This window comes from Ranitomeya variabilis, chromosome 1 (assembly GCF_051348905.1).
Source record: "Ranitomeya variabilis isolate aRanVar5 chromosome 1, aRanVar5.hap1, whole genome shotgun sequence".
NCBI lineage: Eukaryota > Metazoa > Chordata > Amphibia > Anura > Dendrobatidae > Ranitomeya > Ranitomeya variabilis.
The window spans coordinates 1,028,420,344-1,028,443,026 of record NC_135232.1 but is presented as its reverse complement, the minus strand read 5'-3'; the positions used below and the strand labels follow the sequence as shown (position 1 = coordinate 1,028,443,026).

Here is a 22,683-nt window from a genome sequence, read left to right as displayed (position 1 = left end):
TCTTTGATCCGCACCCTGCGGCTCTGCTCCGCTCTTTGCTCTGTACCCTGCGGCTTTGCCTCGCTCTTTGCTCCGCACCCTGCAGCTTTGCTTCGCCCTTTGCTCCACACCTTGTGGTTCTGCCCTGCACCGCACCCTGCGGTTAAGCTCATCTAGTCTGAACAGGTCCCTACCAGTTCCCATATACCATTCATACTTGTCCGTGCATCTGTCCTCTCTGAATCACTTTCAGCTCATCTAGTCTGAACAGGTCTCTACCGCTTCCAATATTCCATTCATTCTACTCCGTGTCTCTGTCCTTCCCAAGTCAGTTCCTGCCCCTTCTGTCCCAGCCGTGCCCGGCTGCCAGTGTCTCAGCTGTGCCCGCCTGCCAGTGTCTCAGCGATGCCCGCCTGCCTGCCAGAGTACCTGCCATTCCCGCCTGCTCACCAGAGTACCTGGCTGTCTGCCAGTTGAGCCTGTCGCCCGTACCTGTCCTAGCGTTCCGTTCCCCAGAGGGATCAGCTGCTACAGCCAGACACCACCCTGGAGAGGTACCTGGCAGCTACCTGCCTCATAAGCCTGACCTCACCATCAGAGGCTTCAGTGAACACCAAGGTAGCTGCTTAGTCATGCCCTTTCCAGGGTAGTCTGGTTTGTGGCACAGTGGGGCCTCACCCCCACGCTCGCGCCAATCAGGCAGGGCACGAGCGTAACAGTTAACAGTTATTAGGCTGATTACCAAGCGAAAGGTCACTGGTTTGAATTGAGGAACAGTCATGAAGAAGATTTCCCAAGAAAAGAGAAACAGCATCATCCAGCTCATCGATAGCTGTCTCTATGCCAAGAAAATTGCTAAATTGCATCATGTAAGTGCCATGACAGTTGGAGGAAAACTCAAGAGGTGGACATCCAGGCAAAATATTAGAATAAACAAATCAGCACATTACAAGGTCTATCAGTTCTGGAGCTACAAATATGGCAATGTAGGTAGCTCGTATGCTGCGTAATAGTGAGATCACAGATGTCCATGCAAGCACTGTGCAGAATGGTGGACCAAAAAAATGTGAAGTTTCGACTTCAATATAGTCATAAGAAGCGTCGGTCTGAGTTTGCAAAAATGTTAGAAAGGTGGACAGCAGATGATCAGAAGCGGGTGATGTAGAGCCATAACATAAGACAATAGACTAGGCTCTGATGGGTGCAAATGGGTCTGGAAGAAGCAAGGCAAAAAGGGACTAATGGATCAAGAAATTGAAGGAACTGTCATGTTCGCTGGAGGAAGCCTGATGATATGGAGTTGTTTCACAATGAAAGGCATGGCGTACTTGACCAGGATTGATGTGGTGTCAGTGTTGAGCTATACGTGAGTATCCTACAAGACTAGATACTTTGTACACTCAAGTACTATGGGTATGAAAAGGATGACATAGTGTTCCAGCAAGACAACAAATCAAAGCAGAAGTCAAAATTGGGAAAGAAATTGTTCAGTCACAATTAAGTAGAGGTGCTGGTTTGGCCCCCATAGTCCCCAGACCTCAACTGAATCAAACACGTGTGGGTAGAGTTGAAGAATTAGCTGCAAACATACCCAAGTAAATCAACCAGTATACACCAAGTTTGGCAGCATGTAGAAGAAACCTGGGATCAGATTTCGGTCAAGACATGGTTGAATCTCGCTAGAGCATGCCTGGGATTTAGGCAGTATTGAAAGCTAAAAGTTGAAACTAACAAAATAATTCAAATAAATTTTTTATTTTTTTTTTGGAGCAAAACAATAACAATTCAGTGACATGAAAAGAATCTGCATAATTAATTAAATGCTAATTAGTTGCAAGTCAAATTTATGTATGAAATATCCAAGATGATTGTTTATAAAATGATGGTAGTCTCACGTTTGAAGCAGTGGTGAATGATGAGATATGGAACCTGAATTCAAACGTTCAAAACATTGTTACTCTTTTGTTTGTCAGTATATGTATCTAAAGGTGCTATTGACATGAAATTCTCACCAAATGTCAGTAACAACCCATCCAATGCATAGAGGCAAAGAATTAATACCATAGATGTCCATAAATTAAGTTATGAATAATAATGAGAAATGACACAGGGAAAAAGTATTGTACAAGTGAAGAAAGAGAGGTGCAAAACGCCATGGAAACTCATGACACAGCTGAAATTTATCAGAAATTATAAAACAATCCTGCCACTTAGTGAAAAATATTATCAACTGGTTCAACTGATGTCCTATAAAAAGATGTCTCATTACCAGGGTACCACACAACAAACATCTCCTCATGGGTAAAACAAATGAGCTGTCTCAAGACCTTTGTAACCTTAATGTTGAAAAATATAGTGATGGCATTGGCTACAGAAAAAATTCTAAACTATTGAAGGTTCCAATGAGCACTGTTTGGGCCATAATACGGAAGAGAAAATAACAAAATGTCATCATAGACTGGCCACGACCTGGTGTTCTCCACAAGATTTCAGACACAAGAGTGAAAAGAATTATCAGAAGAGTCGCCCAAGAGCCAAGGATCAACTGTAGAGAGCTACAGGAAGACCTGGAACCAGCAGGTACAATTGTTTCTAAGAAAACTATAAGTAATGCACTCAACCCCCATGACCTGTGTGCGCCCTCATCATGCAAGACTTCATTGGTAAACAAAATTTAGGTTCAAGCACGTTTAAAGTTTGCTCCTCAACATACAAACCTCTGAAATACTGGGAGAATATAGTCTGGTCAGATGAGGCCAAAATTGAACTCTTTGGATTCCATAATACACATCTGTTATGATCTGGTGGCCTAGGAGCAGCATGGACGAGCTCTGGAGTAGGTGGCCTCTATACTGACCGCAGACCCTGAACTTAACACCGCAACTAGAAGTAGCCGTGGGATGTTCCTGTCACTCCGTAGACACCTCGTCACAGCCGGAGGACTAATTACCCCTAAAGAAAGAAACAGGAAAACTATCTTGCCTCAGGGAAAATTCCCAAAGGAAAGACAGCCCCCCACAAATATTGACTGTGAGAGGAGAGGGAAATTACAAACGCAGACTGAAAACAGAATTTAGCAAAGGAGGCCACGCTACCTAGAAAGAAAAGACAGGACAGAGTACTGTGCGGTCAGTATTAAAATACTACAAAAATCCACCACAGAGAATACAAAAATCTCCACACCTAACTAAAGGCATGGAGGGTAACTCTGCAAATCCAGAGCTTCCAGCTTGGCTGAATAAATTCTTACACAGACAAAGCTGGACAAGAAAAAAACATAGCAATTCACTGAACTATAAAGTCCACCGCATGTGGACTGCAAAAACAAAGCCAGGACTTATATTTGATGATTTGGACAATCCAGCAGGAGAAACCAAGCAGAGATGTAAATCCTCCAGAAAACAATGGACAACTGGCACTCACCAAAGGGTGAGGCCAGACTAAATAGCCCCGTCCAAAGTGGACGCACCTAATGACTGCTGTGAAGGACAAACAGCAGCACTACCACTTATAACCACAGGAGGGAGCCCAAGAGCAGAACCCACAACAGAATTCACAACACACATCATGTTTGGAGACTATAAAGTATTGTATATCACCCAGCTAGACAAATGGATGATCAAGGCAAATCCAAGGTCAGTCAACAAAAGATCAAAATATATGAACTCAGAGGACAGAGTAAACTCTGAGCTAAGCTACAACTCACAAAGTCTGATACTAGCCAGACAGCTAAAAAGCCAGGTAATTGCACAGAATGGGCGACATCTGGCCTGGCCAGGTTGGACAGCTAAGTTTTAATTCACAATACTAACAGCTCAGCATGCCCCTGATCCTACAGGGCTGCTGAGCTGTCAATCACAATGTCCATAGGACACCATGAGTGGTTGAATCATGACATGTGCCAAGATATTCTTGATAAAAATCTACTGCTATTTACCAGGATGATGAAGATGAAATGAGGGTGGACATTTCATTAATAATAAATCAAAGGTGTAAGGATTTGGACTGTACATCTGTTTTTGTCTGCTGTTGCCCTCAGTTCGGTTACTTTTGCCCTTACCTAAGATGGAGTCACTGGCCTCACGGGGGCCATCTTGCTTCCTGTCAGACTTTCCCTGTTCCTATCTGTGGTGTATATAAGGGAGCTCTGTATATTATTCATTGCTTGAGTATCTTGTTCCTGGACTTGTGATCAAGCTGGAAGAACTGCTATCTTGCTGGTTTCTTCGTTACCTTGGGATACCCCGTCTGTCTCCGGATCTACGTCTCTTCATCATAAGACTTGTTTCCCTGGATCTGCTCTGCACTCGTCTCTGCTGCTGGACTGTTCCCTGCTAGGAGGCCTGGCCTGGTCTCCAGGTCTCTGGACCTGACATACTTGGACTTCCACGGTCTGTACACGTGCTTACTGCTTATCCAGCTCTCTCTGCTACTAACCTGCTGTGTCATAGCTGTTTACCTGCATACCATCATAAATATTCTTGAACTCTTAACCTGTTGTCTCTCGGCCTCATTTCTGACCCATGATACTGATCTCCACTGCACTTAGCACTAAGTTTATAACAAAAGGGTTCTTAATGATTAAAAATTAACTTTTATTAAGCAATTAAAAAGACTAACAACAATCATGGATACACACAAACAAAAAACAAAAAGGTGCAAAGCTAGGTAACCCTATAAATTAATACATATGCTGTTGCCTGCCTACAAGCGAAGGTTGGCACCCTTTGATAGCATAATTGGCACCTCCGCTCAACCGCTATCCCTTGCTGCCCTAGAAAGCCCTAGACATGTGATTATAACACTCAGACACAAGCCATTCTTGATAAGAAACCAATTGACTGACTGCTAATTGAAAAGGAAATGCAGCAATGACACTAGTGGCAGCAAAGATGAATTGCATAAAGCATGGACTGACCACATGGGTAGGCTATGAATACACCTAGATGCATAACAGTGATGTCAAACAATGAAATAGATACATATAGATGTATAAAAGACCCCTAAATGTGATCTTAGACTGTCTCCTAATAGTTGAACACCTGCCTAGCCAGCGGAGGTTGGTACCCTACTTGTCAGTGTTTATGGCGTCCCCGCTCCTCGGTAGCTGTCCCTTGGAAACCCTGTAGAAATAGTATTATATACTAACGACCAGGAACCAAATCTCAGATCAGCTTGCCTATGGGAAAAAATCCTGTATGTCCGCAGGAATATAGGTCTATGATGTAAAACCCATACACGGCATCAAAAAGTGATGACAGCAATAAAGAAAACAGGTAAAAAAAAGCCTCCTCTAATAGAGAACAACTTACAACCTCATCATTCATCAGGCCATCAGAGATAAGGCCCCCCAAAAATTGCACCAACACCAATAGATGTACAGCCCATTATATTAATTATACAGCCTAAGCAGTGCAAATAGACAGTCTGGGAAACAAGAAATAGGGGTACTTATCCAGGTAGATTCATCTAAACCTCAATGCATTTCACCACCAGGGATCATCAGGAGGTACAATAGACAGATGCTGTGTGGTGTAGATGACTCCCCTCTCCTACATATATGATAAATAACGAGTGACTCCACCCACCACTTGTTAATTATGCCCCTGTGTGGGAAATTTGTGGAAGGAACTAAAGTTCAGTCTTCATAGAAGGAGCCCATGGAACCTTCAAAATTTGAAGAGTGTTTCTATGGAAGGATGGATCAAAATCACACTTGAGCAATGTATGTAACTAGTTTCTCCATACAGGAGTCATCACCAACAAAGGTTTTTGTACACAGTATTAAATACATTTCAATAATGATTGCTTTCTAATCCCTGATAAATTTGAGCAGGTGTCATGACTTTCCATGAATTTTTGCACCACACTTTTTTCATGTGTTCAATACTTTTTCCCCATGGAATTTCTCATTTTTACACATAACTTAATTTATGGACATCTATGGTTTGATTTATTTGCCTTTGCTGATTTGATGGGTTGTTACCGACAATCTGGTGACAATTTCATGACAGTAGCACCTTTAGAAAAATATATACCATACATACTCGTGTATAAGCCGAGTTTTTCAGCACATTTTTTTCTGCTGAAAATGCCCCCCTCGGCTTATACACGAGTCAATTGTCCCAGAAAGCTGGTGGGGAAGGGAGAGCAGTGGAGCAGTGGGTCACAGAGGCAGGAGCCGGCATCTGTGGCTAACACCTGTGCCACTGCTAAACAAAAATGAATATTCATTTCTCTTATAGCGCGCACAGAAGACATCCTACTCATCCTCCAGCATACCCTCGCAGCATCTCGTTGGACCCGGCACCTTCGCAGCATCTCATTGGTTCTGGCTTCCAGCAGCTCTTCCTGTGCTGAGCGATCACGTGGCACCGCTCATTAAGGTAATGAATATGCACGCGTCTCCACTCCCAGGCGTGGAGGAAATATTCATTACCTTAATGAGTGGTGCTACGTGGTAACTCGGAAGGCAGGAAGAGCTGCTGGTGCCGGAGGTGTTGCGAGGGCACGCTGGAGGGTGAGTAGGATGTTTGCTTTTTTTGTAATAGGAAGCATGCATACAAGGACGGGAGGGGGGAGCCACACATACCAGGACAGCTACAGGGGGTAGCCACATATACCAGGGCAGCTGCGGGGGGTAGCCACACATACCAGGACAGCAATGGGGGAAGCCACGCATACCAGGTGTTGTGAATTCCGTTCTTGGACTCCCTCCTGTGGTCATGAATGGTACTTTGGCGAGTTCTGTTCTTGGACTCCCTCTGGTGGCTGTGAGTGGAACTGCTGGTCCTTGAGGTTGGCTTTCTCAGCTCCCTCGTTTATTGCTAGGCTGGCTTCCCTATTTAACTCCACTCAGATCGTTACTTCATGCCAGCTGTCAATGTCTCAGTATTGGTTCAGATCTCTCTTGGACTTCTCTGATGACCTGTCTACTCCAGCAGAAGCTAAGTCCCTGCGAGTTCATTTGTTGTTACTGCTGCCTGAATATATTTCTTAGTACTGCTAAATTCTAGTCCAGCTTGCTATCATATTTCCTTGCTAGCTGGAAGCTCTGGGGGTGCAGAGTTGCACCTCCACACCGTGAGTCGGTGTGGAGGTCTTTTTGCATACTCTGCGTGGTTTTTGTAGCTTTTTGTGCTGACCGCATAGTTCCCTTTTCTATCCTCTGACTATTTAGTGAAGACTGGCCTCCTTTGCTAAAACCTGTCTCATTCCTGCGTTTGTGACTTTCCTCTTAACTCACAGTCAATATATGTGGGGGCTGCCTTTTCCTTTGGGGAATTTCTCTGAGGCAAGGTAAGGCTTCTATTTCTATCTTTAGGGGTAGTTAGCTCTTAGGCTGTGAAGAGGCGTCTAGGGAGAGTTAGGTACGCTCCACGGCTATTTCTAGTGTGTGTGATAGGAGTAGGGTTTGCGGTCAGCAGAGTTCCCACTTCCCCAGAGCTTGTCTTTATTTCTAGTTTAACCTTCAGGTCATTCCAGGTGCTCCTAACCACCAGGTCCATAACACCAGGACAGCTACAGGGGAGCCACGCATACCAGGACAGGACGGTGCAGCCATGCGTACCAGGACAGTGACGGGGGGAGCCACACATAGCAGGACAGGGATGAGGGGACAATGCATACCTGGCTTATACTCGAGTGAATAAGCTTACCCAGTTTTCCATGGCAATATTAGGTGCCTCGGCTTATACTCAGGTCAGCTTATACTCGAGTATATACACACATGGTCAAAATTGTTTGTACTCCTCGTTTAATTACAGTAAAATCCACAAAGGTAACGGAAATAACTTGAATCTGACAAAAGTAATAAATAAAAGATCTATGAAAATGAACAAATGAAAGTCAGATATTGCTTTTCAACCATGCTTTCACAGAATTTAAAAAAAAATCATGAAATAGGCCTGCACAGTATTTTGGCCCACCCCTCAAGAGTAAACTGCTCCAGTTGTCTCATGTTTGAAGGTGGCCTTTTCCAGACGGCTTGTTTCAGATTTTTTCAAATATGCGCAATAGGATTTAGGTCAGGGCTCATAGAAGGCCACTTCAGAATAGTCCAATGTTTTCCTCTTAGCCATTCTTGGGTGTTTTTAGCTGTGTGTTTTGAGTCATTATCCTGTTGAAAGACCCATGACCTGTGACTGAGACAAAGCTTTCTGACACTGGGCAGCACGTTTTTCTCTAGAATCCCTTGACAGTCTTGAGATTTCATTGTACCCTGTGCAGATTCTAGACACCCTGTGCCAGAAGCAGCAAAGCAACCCCAGAACATAAGACTCCTCCATGTTCCACAGTAAGGACAGTGGTCTTTTCTTGATATGCTTCATTTTCCCATCTGTGAACATAGAGCTGTTGTGTCTTGCCAAAAAGTTCCATTTTTGTCTCATTTGTCCATAGGACATTCTCCCAGAAGCTTTGTGGCTTGTCAACATGTAGTTTGGCAAATTCAAATCTGGCTTTTTTATGATTTTTTTTCAACAAGGGTGTCCTCCTTGGTTGTTTCCCATGAAGTCCACTTTGGCTCATACAATGACGGATGGTGCAATCTGACACTGATGTTCCTTGAGCTTGAAGTTCCCCTTTAATCTGTTTGGACATTTTTCTGTGCTCTTTTGTTACCATTCGTATTATCCATCTCTTTGATTTGTCAACATTTTTGCTCCTGCGGCCACGTCCAGGGAGGTTGGCTACAGTCCCATGGATCTTAAATTTCTGAATAATATGTGCAGCTATAGTCACAGGAACATCAAGCTGCTTGGAGATGGTCTTATAACTTTTACCTTTACCATGTCTGTCTATAATTTTCTTTGTAATCTCCTGAGACAACTCTTTCCTTCTCTTTCTCTGGTCCATGTTGAGTGTGATACACACCACATCACCAAACAGCACAGTCAGTATCTGTAGCCCTATAAACAGGCCACTCACTGATTCCAAGATTGTAGACACCTGTGATGCTAGCTAGTGGACACACCTTGATTTAACTTGTCCCTTTATTTTCAGAGTTACCATAATTTCTGTCCAGCCCTATTTCATGAGTTTTCCTTTTTTAAAAATTCTGTAGAAGCATGGTTGAAAAGCAATGTCTGACTTTAATTTGTTCATTTTCACAGATTTCAAATTATTTCTGTGACCATTGTGGGTTTTTTTGTCATTAAACGAGGGGTACCAACAATTTTGACCACGTGTGTACGGTACTTAGAAAATTTTTTCACTGATCTTGATGAGGGGGCATGTGGAGTCAGACATTCCTGATTCATGATTTAGGAGTGTCTGATAAATGGCATGCACCATACCAGAAACTTTACTCCAGTCCCCCAGTCCAATCCAGTGTCACAAATAAGACAAGCTGTGGCATCCTGCCTCAACTTGGACCATTTCGACCAAGTTGGAAGAAACTGGCGTGAAAATGCCAAAAGTCACTAATATTTTGTTCACCCCTGAGCTGCGCCAAAACTTTGCACATTTTCAAAAGAATTTACGCTACAATTCTGATGCAATTGCTTTGATTAATTGGGGTATAATTATTCATGTTCCCATGACACTAGTGGTCATGTAGTTGGACCCATGGAAATCAGATACTTATTACATCCTAAGTAGGTGAGAGCAGTGCTTCTCAATCTGTGACTCTGGCCTCTCCAGTGAGGTGCTAGATAGTTGTTGGTGAGGCACAACAGAGAAGGTGGCTTTTATAGAAGAAACCAAATGCTGCCCAGTCCTTTTTATGTCTGCAGAAATCTCTAGTTTAACAACATTACTAACATTTTTGCTGCAATGATTTCTAGAGGCAAATAAGGGAAAATTAAGAAATATTTTTAGCTTTAGTCCAGACTTCCACTACAGATGGTGAGCCCCCAATATCATCTTGCTCTGTCTGGTAAGGCCCCAGTAGAAAAATGTTGAGAAGTTGTGGGTTTAACAAGACGTGTGCACAGTAATCCACTTTTTTCCTTAGTACTAGCAGTAGGTTATTCAGTATTAACTGTTTCTTCTTTAATTGCATAATTTCATCAGTACAGTATGTTTGGGAAAATCTACAGTGCTCAGCCGGTTTCTTCAGTCTCATAGACAATAAATGTAGTAATTAGGAATTGTGGGATCAGCCCTTTAAATTTAATACATATACTCACTCATAAATTGCTCTAATATAATCAGAATCGCTGTTGCTCTGTGCTTGAATTTTCCTTCCCATAGCTGTCTCTGAGGAGAAGAAAAATCATATTTACATTAAATATCTAATAACAGATATATCAGTGGTTAATAGATAACAGACTGATTGGCTCTGGCTCTGCCATAAGACAATGTGTATCATTACTACACTCAGGAAAGAAATCTTTGAAAAAACAGGCTATGAAAAAAATATATGATCTTAATGCATACCAAATAATTTTACCGATAAACCACCACATACACACATGGTCAAAATTGTTGGTACCCCTCGTTTAATGACAGAAAAACCCACTATGGTCACAGAAATAACTTGAATCTGACAAAAGTAATAATAAATACAAAATCTATGAAAATGAACAAATGAAAGTCAGACATTGCTTTTCAACCATGCTTCCACAGAACAATTTAAAAAAAAAAAAACTCATGAAATAGGCCTGAACAGAAATGATGGAACCCCTGAAAATAATGTGACAAAAGGGACATGTTAAATCAAGGTGTGTCCACTAATTAGCATCACAGGTGTCTACAATCTTGGAATCAGTGAGTGGCCTGTATATAGGGCTACAGATACTCACTGTGCTGTTTGGTGACATGGTGTGTACCACACTCAACATGGACCATGCTTTGATTTGTCTTCTTGTTTGTCCTATTTGTTAAAAAAATGAACCAGTCATGTTTTATCTGTGGACAGAACAGTATAGAGAAGGAGAAGCTGAGTAGAATGATGTGAGCTTTTTTGGATTAGATTCAGTATAACATGTGTTTTACTCATTGAAATTTGGGATGTTTGTAAGAATGAGTCCTGTGGGCAGTTCTACTAGTGATTGACTGCTATCTCTGCATACACAGTTATAAAGAGAAAACTGTCAATCACTGTGTAGGACCACCCACTGGGCTCATGCATGTAAACACCAGCCTTTTTGAATAATAAAATACAAGTTTTAAGGCCCCGTCTCACATAGCGATTTACCAACGATCACGACCAGCGATACGACCTGGCCGTGATCGTTGGTAAGTCGTTGTGTGGTCGCTGGGGAGCTGTCACACAGACAGCTCTCTCCAGCGACCAACGATCAGGGGAACGACTTCGGCATCGTTGAAACTGTCTTCAACGATGCCGAAGTCCCCCTGCAGCACCCGGGTAACCAGGGTAAACATTGGGTTACTAAGCGCAGGGCCACGCTTAGTAACCCGATGTTTACCCTGGTTACCAAAAAAAAACAAACAGTACATACTCGCCTTCTGATGTCCGTCAGGTCCCTTGCCGTCTGCTTCCTGCTCTGACAGTGCCGCCGTACAGTGAGAGCAGAGCGCAGCGGTGACGTCACTGCTGTGCTGTGCTCTCACTGTACAACCGGATCTCAGTCAGAGCAGGAAGCAGACGGCAAGGGACCTGACGGACATCAGATGGTGAGTATGTACTGTTTGTTTTTTTTGGTAACCAGGGTAAACATCGGGTTACTAAGCGCGGCCCTGCGCTTAGTAACCCGATGTTTACCCTGGTTACCAGTGAAGACATCGCTGGATCGGTGTCACACACACCGATTCAGCGATGTCAGCGGGACCTCAACGACCAAAAAAAGGTCCAGGCCATTCCGACACGACCAGTGATCTCACAGCAGGGGCCTGATCGCTGGTACGTGTCACACATAGCGAGATCGCTACTGAGGTCGCTGTTGCGTCACAAAACTTGTGACTCAGCAGCGATCTCGCTAGCGATCTCGCTATGTGAGACGGGGCCTTTACTGAAACTTTTCCCAATGTATATCCATCTCATCAGCTCCTCCTGCTCTATAAAATCCTGCCTGCAGGTCAGAATCCATTTTACACATGAAAGGTACCATTTATGACCTTTTGCAACTTTATTTTTTTATATTTTTGAATACTGTTGTATATCTACTCTGTATTATCTTGAGCTAACTAGGCGATATTTTTTTTTACAGTTATACTAAGACTACATAATAAATCAAATAAATTAGTATTTAATGGATATGTCACCAGATTTCACAATACTAACTGAATACCTTATTAAATAGTTCTATATGACCTGATGATCCATGTGTGCTGACTTTGAAAAATCCTTGTAATAATAACATTTTAGTCCTGCTGAAATGTATCTGAAATTAGAAAGCTATCCTGCCACTTAGTGAAAAATAATATCAACTGGTTCAACTGCTGACCTATAAAAAGATATGTCATTACCAAGATACCATACAAGAAACATCTCATCATGGGTAAAATAAGTGAGCTGTCTCAAGACTTTTGCAACCTTATTGTTGCATACTGATGACATTGGTTACAGAAGAAATTCAAAATTATTGAAGGTTCCAGTGAGCACTGTTGGGGCCATAATCCAAAAGTGGAAATAACATCACGTCACCATAGATTGGCCATGACCAGGTGCTCTCCACAAGATTTCAGACACAGGAGTGAAAAGAATAATCATAAGAGTTATCCAAGAGCCATGGACCAACTGTGGAGAGCTACAAGAAGATCTGGAACCAGCAAGTACAATTGTTTCAAAGAAAACTATAAATAATGCACTCAAACTCCATGACCAGTATGCATACTCACCACGCAAGATTCCATTGCTAAACAAAAATTATGTTCAAGCGCTTTTAAAGTTTGCTCAACAATATTTAGACAAGCATGTGAAATACTGGAACAATATAGTCTGGTCAGATGAGGCCAAAATTGAACTCTTTGGATACCATAAAACACACCTTGTTTGGAGACCAGAAGGCATTGTATTTCACCCCCAAAACACCATACCAACAGTGAAGTTTGGAGTTGGGAACATCATGGTGTGGAGCCGTTTTGGTGTGTTTCAGCATACGCACTGGCAAACTTCCTGTACATGAAGGAATGATGAATAGACAAATGTCAACTTCTCACGGGAAAGGTAGGGGAAGTAAATTAGACAGAAGTTATAAGCCAGGAGGGCATGTCAAAAACAGAGGTGTGAGACAAAGGAGTAGTGAGGTCCCAGAATTCCAAGAAGGTAGCAGACCAAGACAAATGGGCTAGACAAATGGATGGTCAATGGTGAATCCAAGGTAGGGCAACAAACATCAGAATATATGAACTCAGATCAAAGAGCAAACGCACAACACTTCAACTAAGCTACAACTCAAAGTCTGGTAGTAGCCAGGCAGCTAACAAGCCAGGTAATTGCACACAATGGGGAACACCTGAAGAAAACCTGCAGGTTGAACAGCTGAGTTGTCATTCACAATACTGACGGCTCAGCATGTCCCTGCCTCAGATTGGGCAGCTGACCTGTCACTCACAATCCTGACAGCTCAGCATACCCCTGACCCTGTAGGGCTGCTAACCTGTCAACCACAAGGTCCTTTGTGAAAATGTGCTTGCCTAATACGTTCTCGTATTAATATGAGGATTATGCAGCCATTTTGACATGTTTTTTTTTTTAAAGTACACCTGCCTCTTCAAGTTTAAAACATGTATTTAAGAAAATGTATGCAGTATATATTTCTAAATTCTCTGTCTCTGTTAGTTTATGTATTGTACTCATATTTTAGATATTTATTATTATATATGTAAACCCTCTTCACATGTGCAGTACCCTGCCCTGGAATTGACGAGGCTTTAAAATAAACAATAATTATCACGTTGTGAAATCTGGTGGTGACATATCTGCTTTAGCTGCTGTATATTTGCCCTAGAAAATCTCAAATTACTGTAGCAGCCTGACCTTAGGAAGGTTAGAAACCAGAAACTATGTTTTTTATTTTATACATGTACAAGACTTTACTTAGTTATCTCATTTAATGCTATAAATTCAGACTAAGATCTGAATAGTCAACTAAAAAGAGAAGAAAAAGCTATTATTGCATTGAAAGCCTAGTTAGTCAGAAAACACAGAGACGTGAGAGGGTTGAAGGCCTTTTTTAAAACTTTGCAAGCTCAATGTCAAACTATTTCATAACTATCCCCATTTACTTAAGCGGATACTTTGGTGAAGTTAGTGAGGACTGAACAGAGTTCAATGAAGTTTTAACATATTAAAGTTCTTTTTAACAAAAGAGAACAAGGAATTAACTGCAGAACCCTCAAGACAAGGATGAAAACATCAGAGGTGATTCAGAATGTGGTTTAATGTCTTACATGCCATGGTGAATAGCGACCATGTAATTTATATAGTTAGACATACAGTAAGAAAAATTCTCCTTCGTCACCCCATTGGAACCCCTGAACCATGGTTGTGGGGTGCTAATATTCTATCATAGCATCCAAGGAACTAAATAAGGCGCCGTTACTGCCTTGTTAGTCCTCCCTAAAAGCCTTGGCACAGGTAGAGATACATAAGAGAATGGTAAACAATTGACACGCATTATTGAAATATTACTGAATATTGTACAAGCAATTGGAGAATCACAGGTTCGTAACCCCTTAAAACCTGGGTTATTTTATATTTTTTAACGCTTTTTTAAACCAGTTTATTTTCCTGTTTGTAAAGAAGAACTCCCATCAAAATTTCTATCCTCTTGATCATTCTAAATTGATAAGTCTGCATTCACTCTGTGCGATTGCAGACTTATGACTCCCCCCAGCAATTCCATGATTCATGGCTTCAAATCCCACCAAGGACAACATCTGCAAGGAGTTTGTATGTTCTCCCCGTAATAGCAAGGGTTTCCTCTGGGATCCCTGGTTTTCTCCCACTCTTCAAAGACATACTGATAGGAAATATAGAATATGGGCTTCAATGGTGACAGTGATGATAGTGTCTGCATAGCGTTGTTGAATTAATGATGCTATTTACAGGGGTGAAAATAAATATTGAACATGTCACCAATTTTCTAAGTAAATATATTTCTAAAGGTGCTATTGACATGAAATTCTCACCAGATGCCGGTAACAACCCTTCCAATCCACACACTGTGCATTGCGAGGATTTGCCAGTGTCTGAGCCGGGACCGGCAGGCACGTATGCATGTAGTGGGCGCAGCCTCACTCCATACACTTGTATAGCGTGATGCCACGTCCATTCATCAGTTGCACCCGCTGGACAGCCATGTCACTAGACGTGGTACAGCCTTGCTCAATACAAGTGTATAGAGCGAGGCCGCGCTCACTAGCCGGGCTCTGCCCAGGAGAATGCATAGCGCATACGTACCCACCAGTCTTGGCTCAGAAACCGACAAATCCTTGCAGTACACAGTACGTGCACTGGGGAAATTCATAAGTCTGCAGTCACACAAAGTGATTGTATACTTATCAATTTAGACCAAACAAACCCTTTAATGTATCGCAGGCATCATATTATATAGCACTATGTACTTACAATTGCTTATTTGCTCATTTTGCCCTTTTACCCAGTTAATTCTTCTGTTTTCTGACTAGCTGAATACTTCTAGGCTCTACTGTATGTAGAGAAAGGAAGTCAATTTTTCCTGTATGAGTCATGAGTCACTGGAAACTTCCCTGGCAGGGGAGGAGGGAGCAGCTGGGTCAGGAAGTGAAGAGGGGAATGATAAAAGCAGGGAGAAGAGACTTTGTGTTTCTACATAGCGTCGTAAAAACAGAAGAATTAGCTGTGTGAAAAGTCAAAATGAGAAAATGTAAGTACCCAATGTTATATCATATGCATACCTCCCAACCGTCCCGGATCCCGCGGGACTGTCCTGATTTTGACAGTCAGCCCCGGGATCCCGGGAGGGACATTAGTTGTCCCGCACTGGTTGGGAGGTGTACATATCACCCAGTCCCTGAGCCCCTGCACCCGCCCGCAGCCTAGAGAACTGCAGCATATTGGCTGCTCTGTGCACACAGGCTCAGGACCTGTGATGAAGTCATAGGATGGGAGGAGTCAGGGGGTCACATGATCGGGAGGACCTCCGTGTACAGGACTCTGCTGGTTGTCATGATGCTGGAAAGTAAGCATGTGTGAGGTCAGGAGGTGTTTACAGTGTGGATGTAGCAGAGTCGTGTGTGTACAAGGTGTATGGATCGGAGCAGCGTGTGCAATGTGTATGGAGCGGAGCCGTGTGTGTACGAGGTGTACGGAGCGGAGCCGTGTGTGTATAAGGTTTATGGAGCAGTGCCATGTGTGTACGGAGTGTACGGAGTGGAGCCATATGTGCAAGGTGTATGGAGCAGAGCCGTGTGTGTACGAGGTGTACGGAGCGGAGCCGTGTGTGTACGAGGTGTACGGAGTGGTGCCATGTGTGTACGAGGTGTACGGAGTGGTGCCGTGTGTGTACGAGGTGTACGGAGTGGTGCCGTGTGTGTACAAGGTGTACGGAGTGGTGCCGTGTGTGTACGAGGTGTATGGAGCGGAGCCGTGTGTGTACGAGGTGTATGGAGCGGAGCCATGTGTGTACGAGGTGTATGGAGCAGAGTCGTGTGTGTACGAGATGTACGGAGAGGAGCCGTATGTGTACGAGGTGTACGGAGCGGAGCCGTGTGTGTGCAAGGTATACGGAGCAGAGCAGCGTGTGCAATGTGTACGGAGCGGAGCCGTGTGTGTACGAGGTGTACGGAGTGGAGCCGTGTGTGTATGAGGTGTACGGAGCAGAGCCGCGTGTGTATGAGGTGTACGGAGCGGAGCCACGTGTGCTAGGTGTATGGAGCGCAGTCGTGTGTGTACGAGGTGTACGGAGCGGAGCTGTGTGTGTACGAGGTGTACGGAGTGGAGCCGCATGTGCAAGGTGTATGGAGTGCAGTCATGTGTGTACGACGTGTATGGAGCAGAGCCATGTGTGTACGACGTGTATGGAGCAGAGCCATGTGTGTACGAGGTGTACGGAGTGGAGCCGTGTGTGTACGAGATGTATGGAGAGGAGCCGTGTGTGTATGAGGTGTACGAAGCAGAGCCGTGTGTGTATGAGGTGTATAGAGCGGAGCTGTGTGTGTACAAAGTGTATGGAGTGGAGCCGTGTGTGTACAAGGTGTATGGGTAGGAGCCGTGTGTGTATGATGTGTACGGAGTGGAGCCGGGTGTGTATGAGGTGTACGGAGCGGAGCCGTGTGTGTACAAGGTGTATGGAGTGGAGCCGTGTGTGTACAAGGTGTATGGGGAGGAGCCGTGTGTGTATGAGGTGTACGGAGCGGAGCCGTGTGTGTACAGAGTGGAGCCGCATGTGCAAGGTGTATGGAGCAGAGTCATGTATGTACAAGGTGTATGGAGCGGAGTCGCATGTGTACGAGGTGTACGGAGCGGACGCTGGCTGTGTCGGATCGGAGCAGATATTGCTCCTCGCTCTGACACTGACTGGCACAGGAGACACGGAGGTCTTTATCAGTGGCGTATCACAGCTGCAGCGACGTGAGCAGTCAGCGGCGCAGCTGTATGACACCATTCAGCGCCGTGGGAGTGGAAGCTGCCGGCTGCTGCAAGGGCGCGCTGAAAGGTGTTTGTGTGTAGTGATGGAGAAGGCAATGATGGGGGTGGGGTAACCATGTGTGGCCATTATACTGCACCCAGCATTGTGTGGGGCCATTATACTGTACCCAGCATTATGTGTGGCCATTATACTATACCCAGCATCGTGTGGGGCCATTATACTGTACAAAGCATCATGTGGAGCCATTATACTGTATGGACCATCACGTGGGGCAAGTATACTGTACGCAGCATCATGTGGGGCCATTATACAGTATGGAGCATAATGTGGCCAATGGCCATTGTACAGTATGGAGCGTCGTGTGTGGCCATTGTACAGTATAGAGCGTCGTGTGTGGCCATTGTACACTATGGAGCGTCGTGTGTGGCCACTGTACAGTATGGAGCATCATGTGTGGCCATTGTACAGTATGGAGCGTCGTGTGTGGCCATTGTACAGTATGGAGCGTCGTGTGTGGCCATTGTACAGTATGGAGCGTCGTGTGTGGCCATTGTACAGTATGGAGCGTCGTGTGTGGCCATTGTACAGTATGGAGCGTCGTGTGTGGCCATTGTACAGTATGGAGCGTCGTGTGTGGCCACTGTACAGTATGGAGCGTCGTGTGTGGCCATTGTACAATATGGAGCGTCGTGTGTGGCCATTGTACAATATGGAGCGTCGTGTGTGGCCATATTTTTTTGTTCATAATTATTGTTAATGAAACATTGTGATCAGAAGTGCTAAATGGGTGTGGTTGGGGCGTGGCTAGTTGTGAAATGGGTGTGGCCTAAAATTTGGCGCGGCGCTCTACGCGCGCCGCTGACTTTGTCCCTCTTTCCCTTCCCCGAAAGTTGGGAGGTATGCATATGATGATTGCAATATATTAACTTTAATGCTGTCAGGGAATGGAGCAATAGACATGCAGGATATTTCAGTTCAGGGAATGAATGATATGTTTACCATCCAAGCCGCTTGCTGTCAGGGAATGGAGCAATAGACATGCAGGATATTTCAGTTCAGGGAATGAATGATATGTTTACCATCCAAGCCGCTTGCTGTCAGGGAATGGAGCAATAGACATGCAGATCATTCATTCCCTGAACTGAAATATCCTGCATGTCTATTGCTCCATTCCCTGACAGCAAGCGGCTTGGATGGTAAACATATCATTCATTCCCTGAACTGAAATATCCTGCATGTCTATTGCTCCATTCCCTGACAGCAAGCGGCTTGGATGGTATCTGATTCATTCTATCTTCGGCATTGAATCCTGCATATAGCTATATATGTTAGTCATCTTATTATGCATTTGTTTGTGTTTATAGATATTTAACACACTTTTGCTTGTCCCTATGTAGAGAGATCATATAACTTTTTCAAAGGGGTTTATGATCCATGCAGACCTGGACATTTGTTTATCTGATCACTACATTTATTGTGTCCTGCTGTCTCAATTGAGTTAGATTGATTGGTAACAAGAGGGGGAGAAACACCCTTTTCCCACAAAAAAAAAAAAAAAAAAGCGAGATCTAAGAGCTAGCCGTCTATAAATGTGGACATAACTTGGGGATGCATTCATGCAAGGGTGCATTCGTGCACTATTATTCGTGTACTTTTTTTTCAAAGTATATTTTTTTCTAAGTATGACGCAGTTATAACATGGCAGTTAGACAGGGCAGGAGACAGGAAAGACAATCTAAATCTACTCCCTATTCACTTGAAACAGAACAAATACTCACCATATGTATCTGTATAATCTATATCCTGGCTGCTGCATTCACTCACCGCCCTTGCATAAACTCTTTACACTCCATCCATATCGGCCCCTCTGTCCTTGCCTCTCCTATGTATAGCACTCATGCTCTATTCACTTTGCTTAACAGCACAGATCCATTCAGTCCCACCATCCAACACAAAAGACGCTCTCACAAATCACTTAACCATCTGCTCACTCTTTCTATCCTCCTTCTCCTAGTCGCTGGAGACATCTCTCCAAACCCCGGCCCCCCATGTTATAGCCAGTCAAACCTCCCAACTGCTACACCCAGAAACCCCTCTAACCTTATTAATATTCCATGCATGCCTACGGTCTCTTTCAATTGTGCTCTTTGGAATTCTCGCTCTGTGTGTAATAAACTCTCCTTCACCCATGATTACTTCCTTTCTAAGGCTCTTAATCTCCTGGCTCTTACTGAAACTTGGATCCAGCAGTCAGACACAACCGCTGCTGCTGCTCTCTCCTATGGTGGACTACACTTTTCTCATACCCCAAGATCAGACAACAGAGCAGGTGGAGGTGTTGGGCTGCTCCTTTCACCCAAATGTACCTTCCAAGTTATCTCCCAAGTACCCTCACTTGTATTCCCTTCCTTTGAGGTCCATGCTGTCAGACTCTACGTCCCCTTCTCCATGCGAGTGGCGGTGGTGTATCGTCCTCCTGGCCCCTCTCATCAGTTCCTGGATCACTTTGCCACCTGGCTTCCACACTTTCTCTCCTGTGACACTCCCACCCTTATCATGGGTGATTTCAACATCCCCATTGCTTCTCCCCTTTCCCCATCTGCTTCTCACCTTTTATCTCTAACCTCCTCTTTCGGCCTCTAGCAGCATACTAACTCTCCAACGCATGAAGATGGAAACTCCCTTGACTTGGTCTTCTCCCGGCTTTGCTCAGTGGATGATTTCACAAACTCCCCTCTCCCGCTCTCTGACCACAACCTTCTTTCATTCTCTATCAAGAACTGCCATCCCGCTCAGGTCACCCCCACTTTCCACACTTATAGAAACATACAGGCCATTAACACCCAGAAACTTATGAAGAACTTGCAGTCCTCATTGGCCCCAATCTCCTCCATCTCATGTCCTGATTCTGCTCTGAACCATTACAATGAAACCCTGCAAAGTGCCCTGGATGAAGCTGCTCCTCCTATACATAGAGCAACTCGACATAGACGGCGACAACCGTGGCACACGCTGCAAACACGCTTCCTGCAGCGATGCTCCAGGTGCGCCGAACGTCTGTGGAGAAAATCTTATCTACCCGAAGATTTCATCCATTATAAGTTCATGCTAAAAACATACAACTCTGCCCTTCATCTCTCCAAACAAACCTATTTCAACACCCTCATCACCTCACTGTCCAATAACCCTAAACGTCTCTTCGACACTTTCCAGTCCCTACTCAACCCAAGAGAGCAGGCCCCAACCACAGATCTCCGCGCTGAAGATCTGGCCAATTACTTCAAAGAAAAAATTGACCACATTCGCCAGGAAATCATCTCCCAATCTCTTCATACCAGGCACTGTCCTCCCTCCCCCACTGCATCTAGTTCACTCTCTGACTTTGAACCAGTTACTGAAGAAGAAGTAAGCAGGCTCCTTGCATCTTCTCGCCCGACCACTTGCACCAGTGACCCCATTCCATCACATCTCCTCCAGTCCCTTTCCCCGGCTGTTACCTCTCACATAACAAAAATATTCAACCTTTCCCTCACTTCCGGTGTTTTTCCCTCCTCATTTAAGCATGCCATCATACATCCATTACTTAAAAAACCCTCCCTCGACCAAAACTGTGCCGCTAATTATAGACCTGTCTCTAATCTTCCCTTCATCTCTAAACTCCTGGAACGCCTGGTCCACTCCCGTCTTACCCGCTATCTCTCAGATAACTCTCTTCTCGGCCCTCTTCAATCTGGCTTCCGCTCTTTACACTCTACTGAAACTGCCCTCACTAAAGTCTCTAATGACCTACTAACAGCTAAATCTAATGGTCACTACTCCATGCTAATTCTATTGGATCTTTCCGCAGCATTCGACACTGTGGATCATCAGCTCCTCCTCACTGTAATATGCATTAATTAAATCTTGTACCTTGTCTCTTTAAGAAAGATGAGATGTAGAGAATTGTGGGTAGTTACAGAGAGGAGGGGGAGAAGTTACTTTCACTTTGTCATGCATGCAGAGACAAGCTCATGCAACGTGCTAAAGAGAAATAAAGATAATGAAGATTTACTAGTGTGGATTACTTACAAAGTGTGGACACTACAACTGGCGACGAGGATGGGATGAAAATCTTCTGCTGCAGTGAGTACTAATCCCTATTTTACTGATCCACACGGCTGCAACACTGAAAAACTTCATCATGGCTGAATACTTACACAGTTTCCCACAGTTTGATATGACTGATGTCACTAATCTCTCCCATAACTGGAGAAAATGGTTGAGCAGATTTGAGAACTTTCTAGAAGCCATAGATATAAAAGAGGAGAAAAGAAAGAAAGCATTACTTTTACATTATGCAGGCACAGGAGTCTATGATATCTACTGCACATTACCTGCATCTGAGACAGATACATACAGCGATTGCAGCAAAGCTCTCACTGATTACTTCAATCCCAAACAAAACATCAGATATGAGAGATACAAATTCAGAATTGCTAAGCAGCTTCCCGAAGAATCCATAGACACCTATGTCACACGACTGAGGGAGCTAGCACATGGGTGTGCATTCACAGATATAGATGATGAAATCCTAACTCAGGTAATCGTCACCTGCTCATCTAACAAAATAAGGCGCAAAGCTCTGCAGCAAGATCTCTCTTTACATGAATTACTCAAAATAGCCCGTGCTACGGAAATAGCAGATCATCAGGCTACTACAATGGAGAATGGGGAAAAGTCACAGGTACATAATCTCGTGCATAAAAATACACAAGACAAGCAAACCCCGAAACAGAAAAAATGCTATAGATGTGGACAGGAGTTCCCTCACCGCCTGGACAGATGTCCAGCTATAGGACAGACATGCAATAAGTGTGGAAAAGGGAACCATTTGGCAGCTGTCTGCAGATCAGCACAATACAAGCCTTCTCTGCCTATGACACGGCCTGCAGATGTAAAAATGGTAAATCAGGATACAGAAGAAGCATCTGGAGCAGAAAACTACGTGTTCACCACCTCTGCCACTGGCTCTGTACAGTCCCCCTGTATCACACTCCCAATCTGCGACACCAATATCACGTTTACAATAGATACGGGAGCGTCAGTGGACATCATAGACAGCACTACCTATGAGCAATTGAAGACAAAGCCAGTTTTGCAGCAAGTACATACTAAAATCTTCCCATATGGATCTAAAATACCTCTAACTACCAGAGGGCAGTTTGATGTTGAACTGAGCTATAAA

General features: G+C 44.0%; 1 protein-coding gene across 1 annotated transcript in view; it reads right to left on the bottom strand.

The window, feature by feature from the left end:
- Positions 1–22,683, bottom strand: part of CYP4V2 (cytochrome P450 family 4 subfamily V member 2) — a 184,876-nt gene that overhangs the window by 49,838 nt on the left and 112,355 nt on the right. The window contains exon 5 of the mRNA XM_077279636.1: positions 10,110–10,179. Coding sequence (XP_077135751.1) covers positions 10,110–10,179 — 70 coding nt within the window. The remainder of the gene's footprint in view (positions 1–10,109; positions 10,180–22,683) is intronic.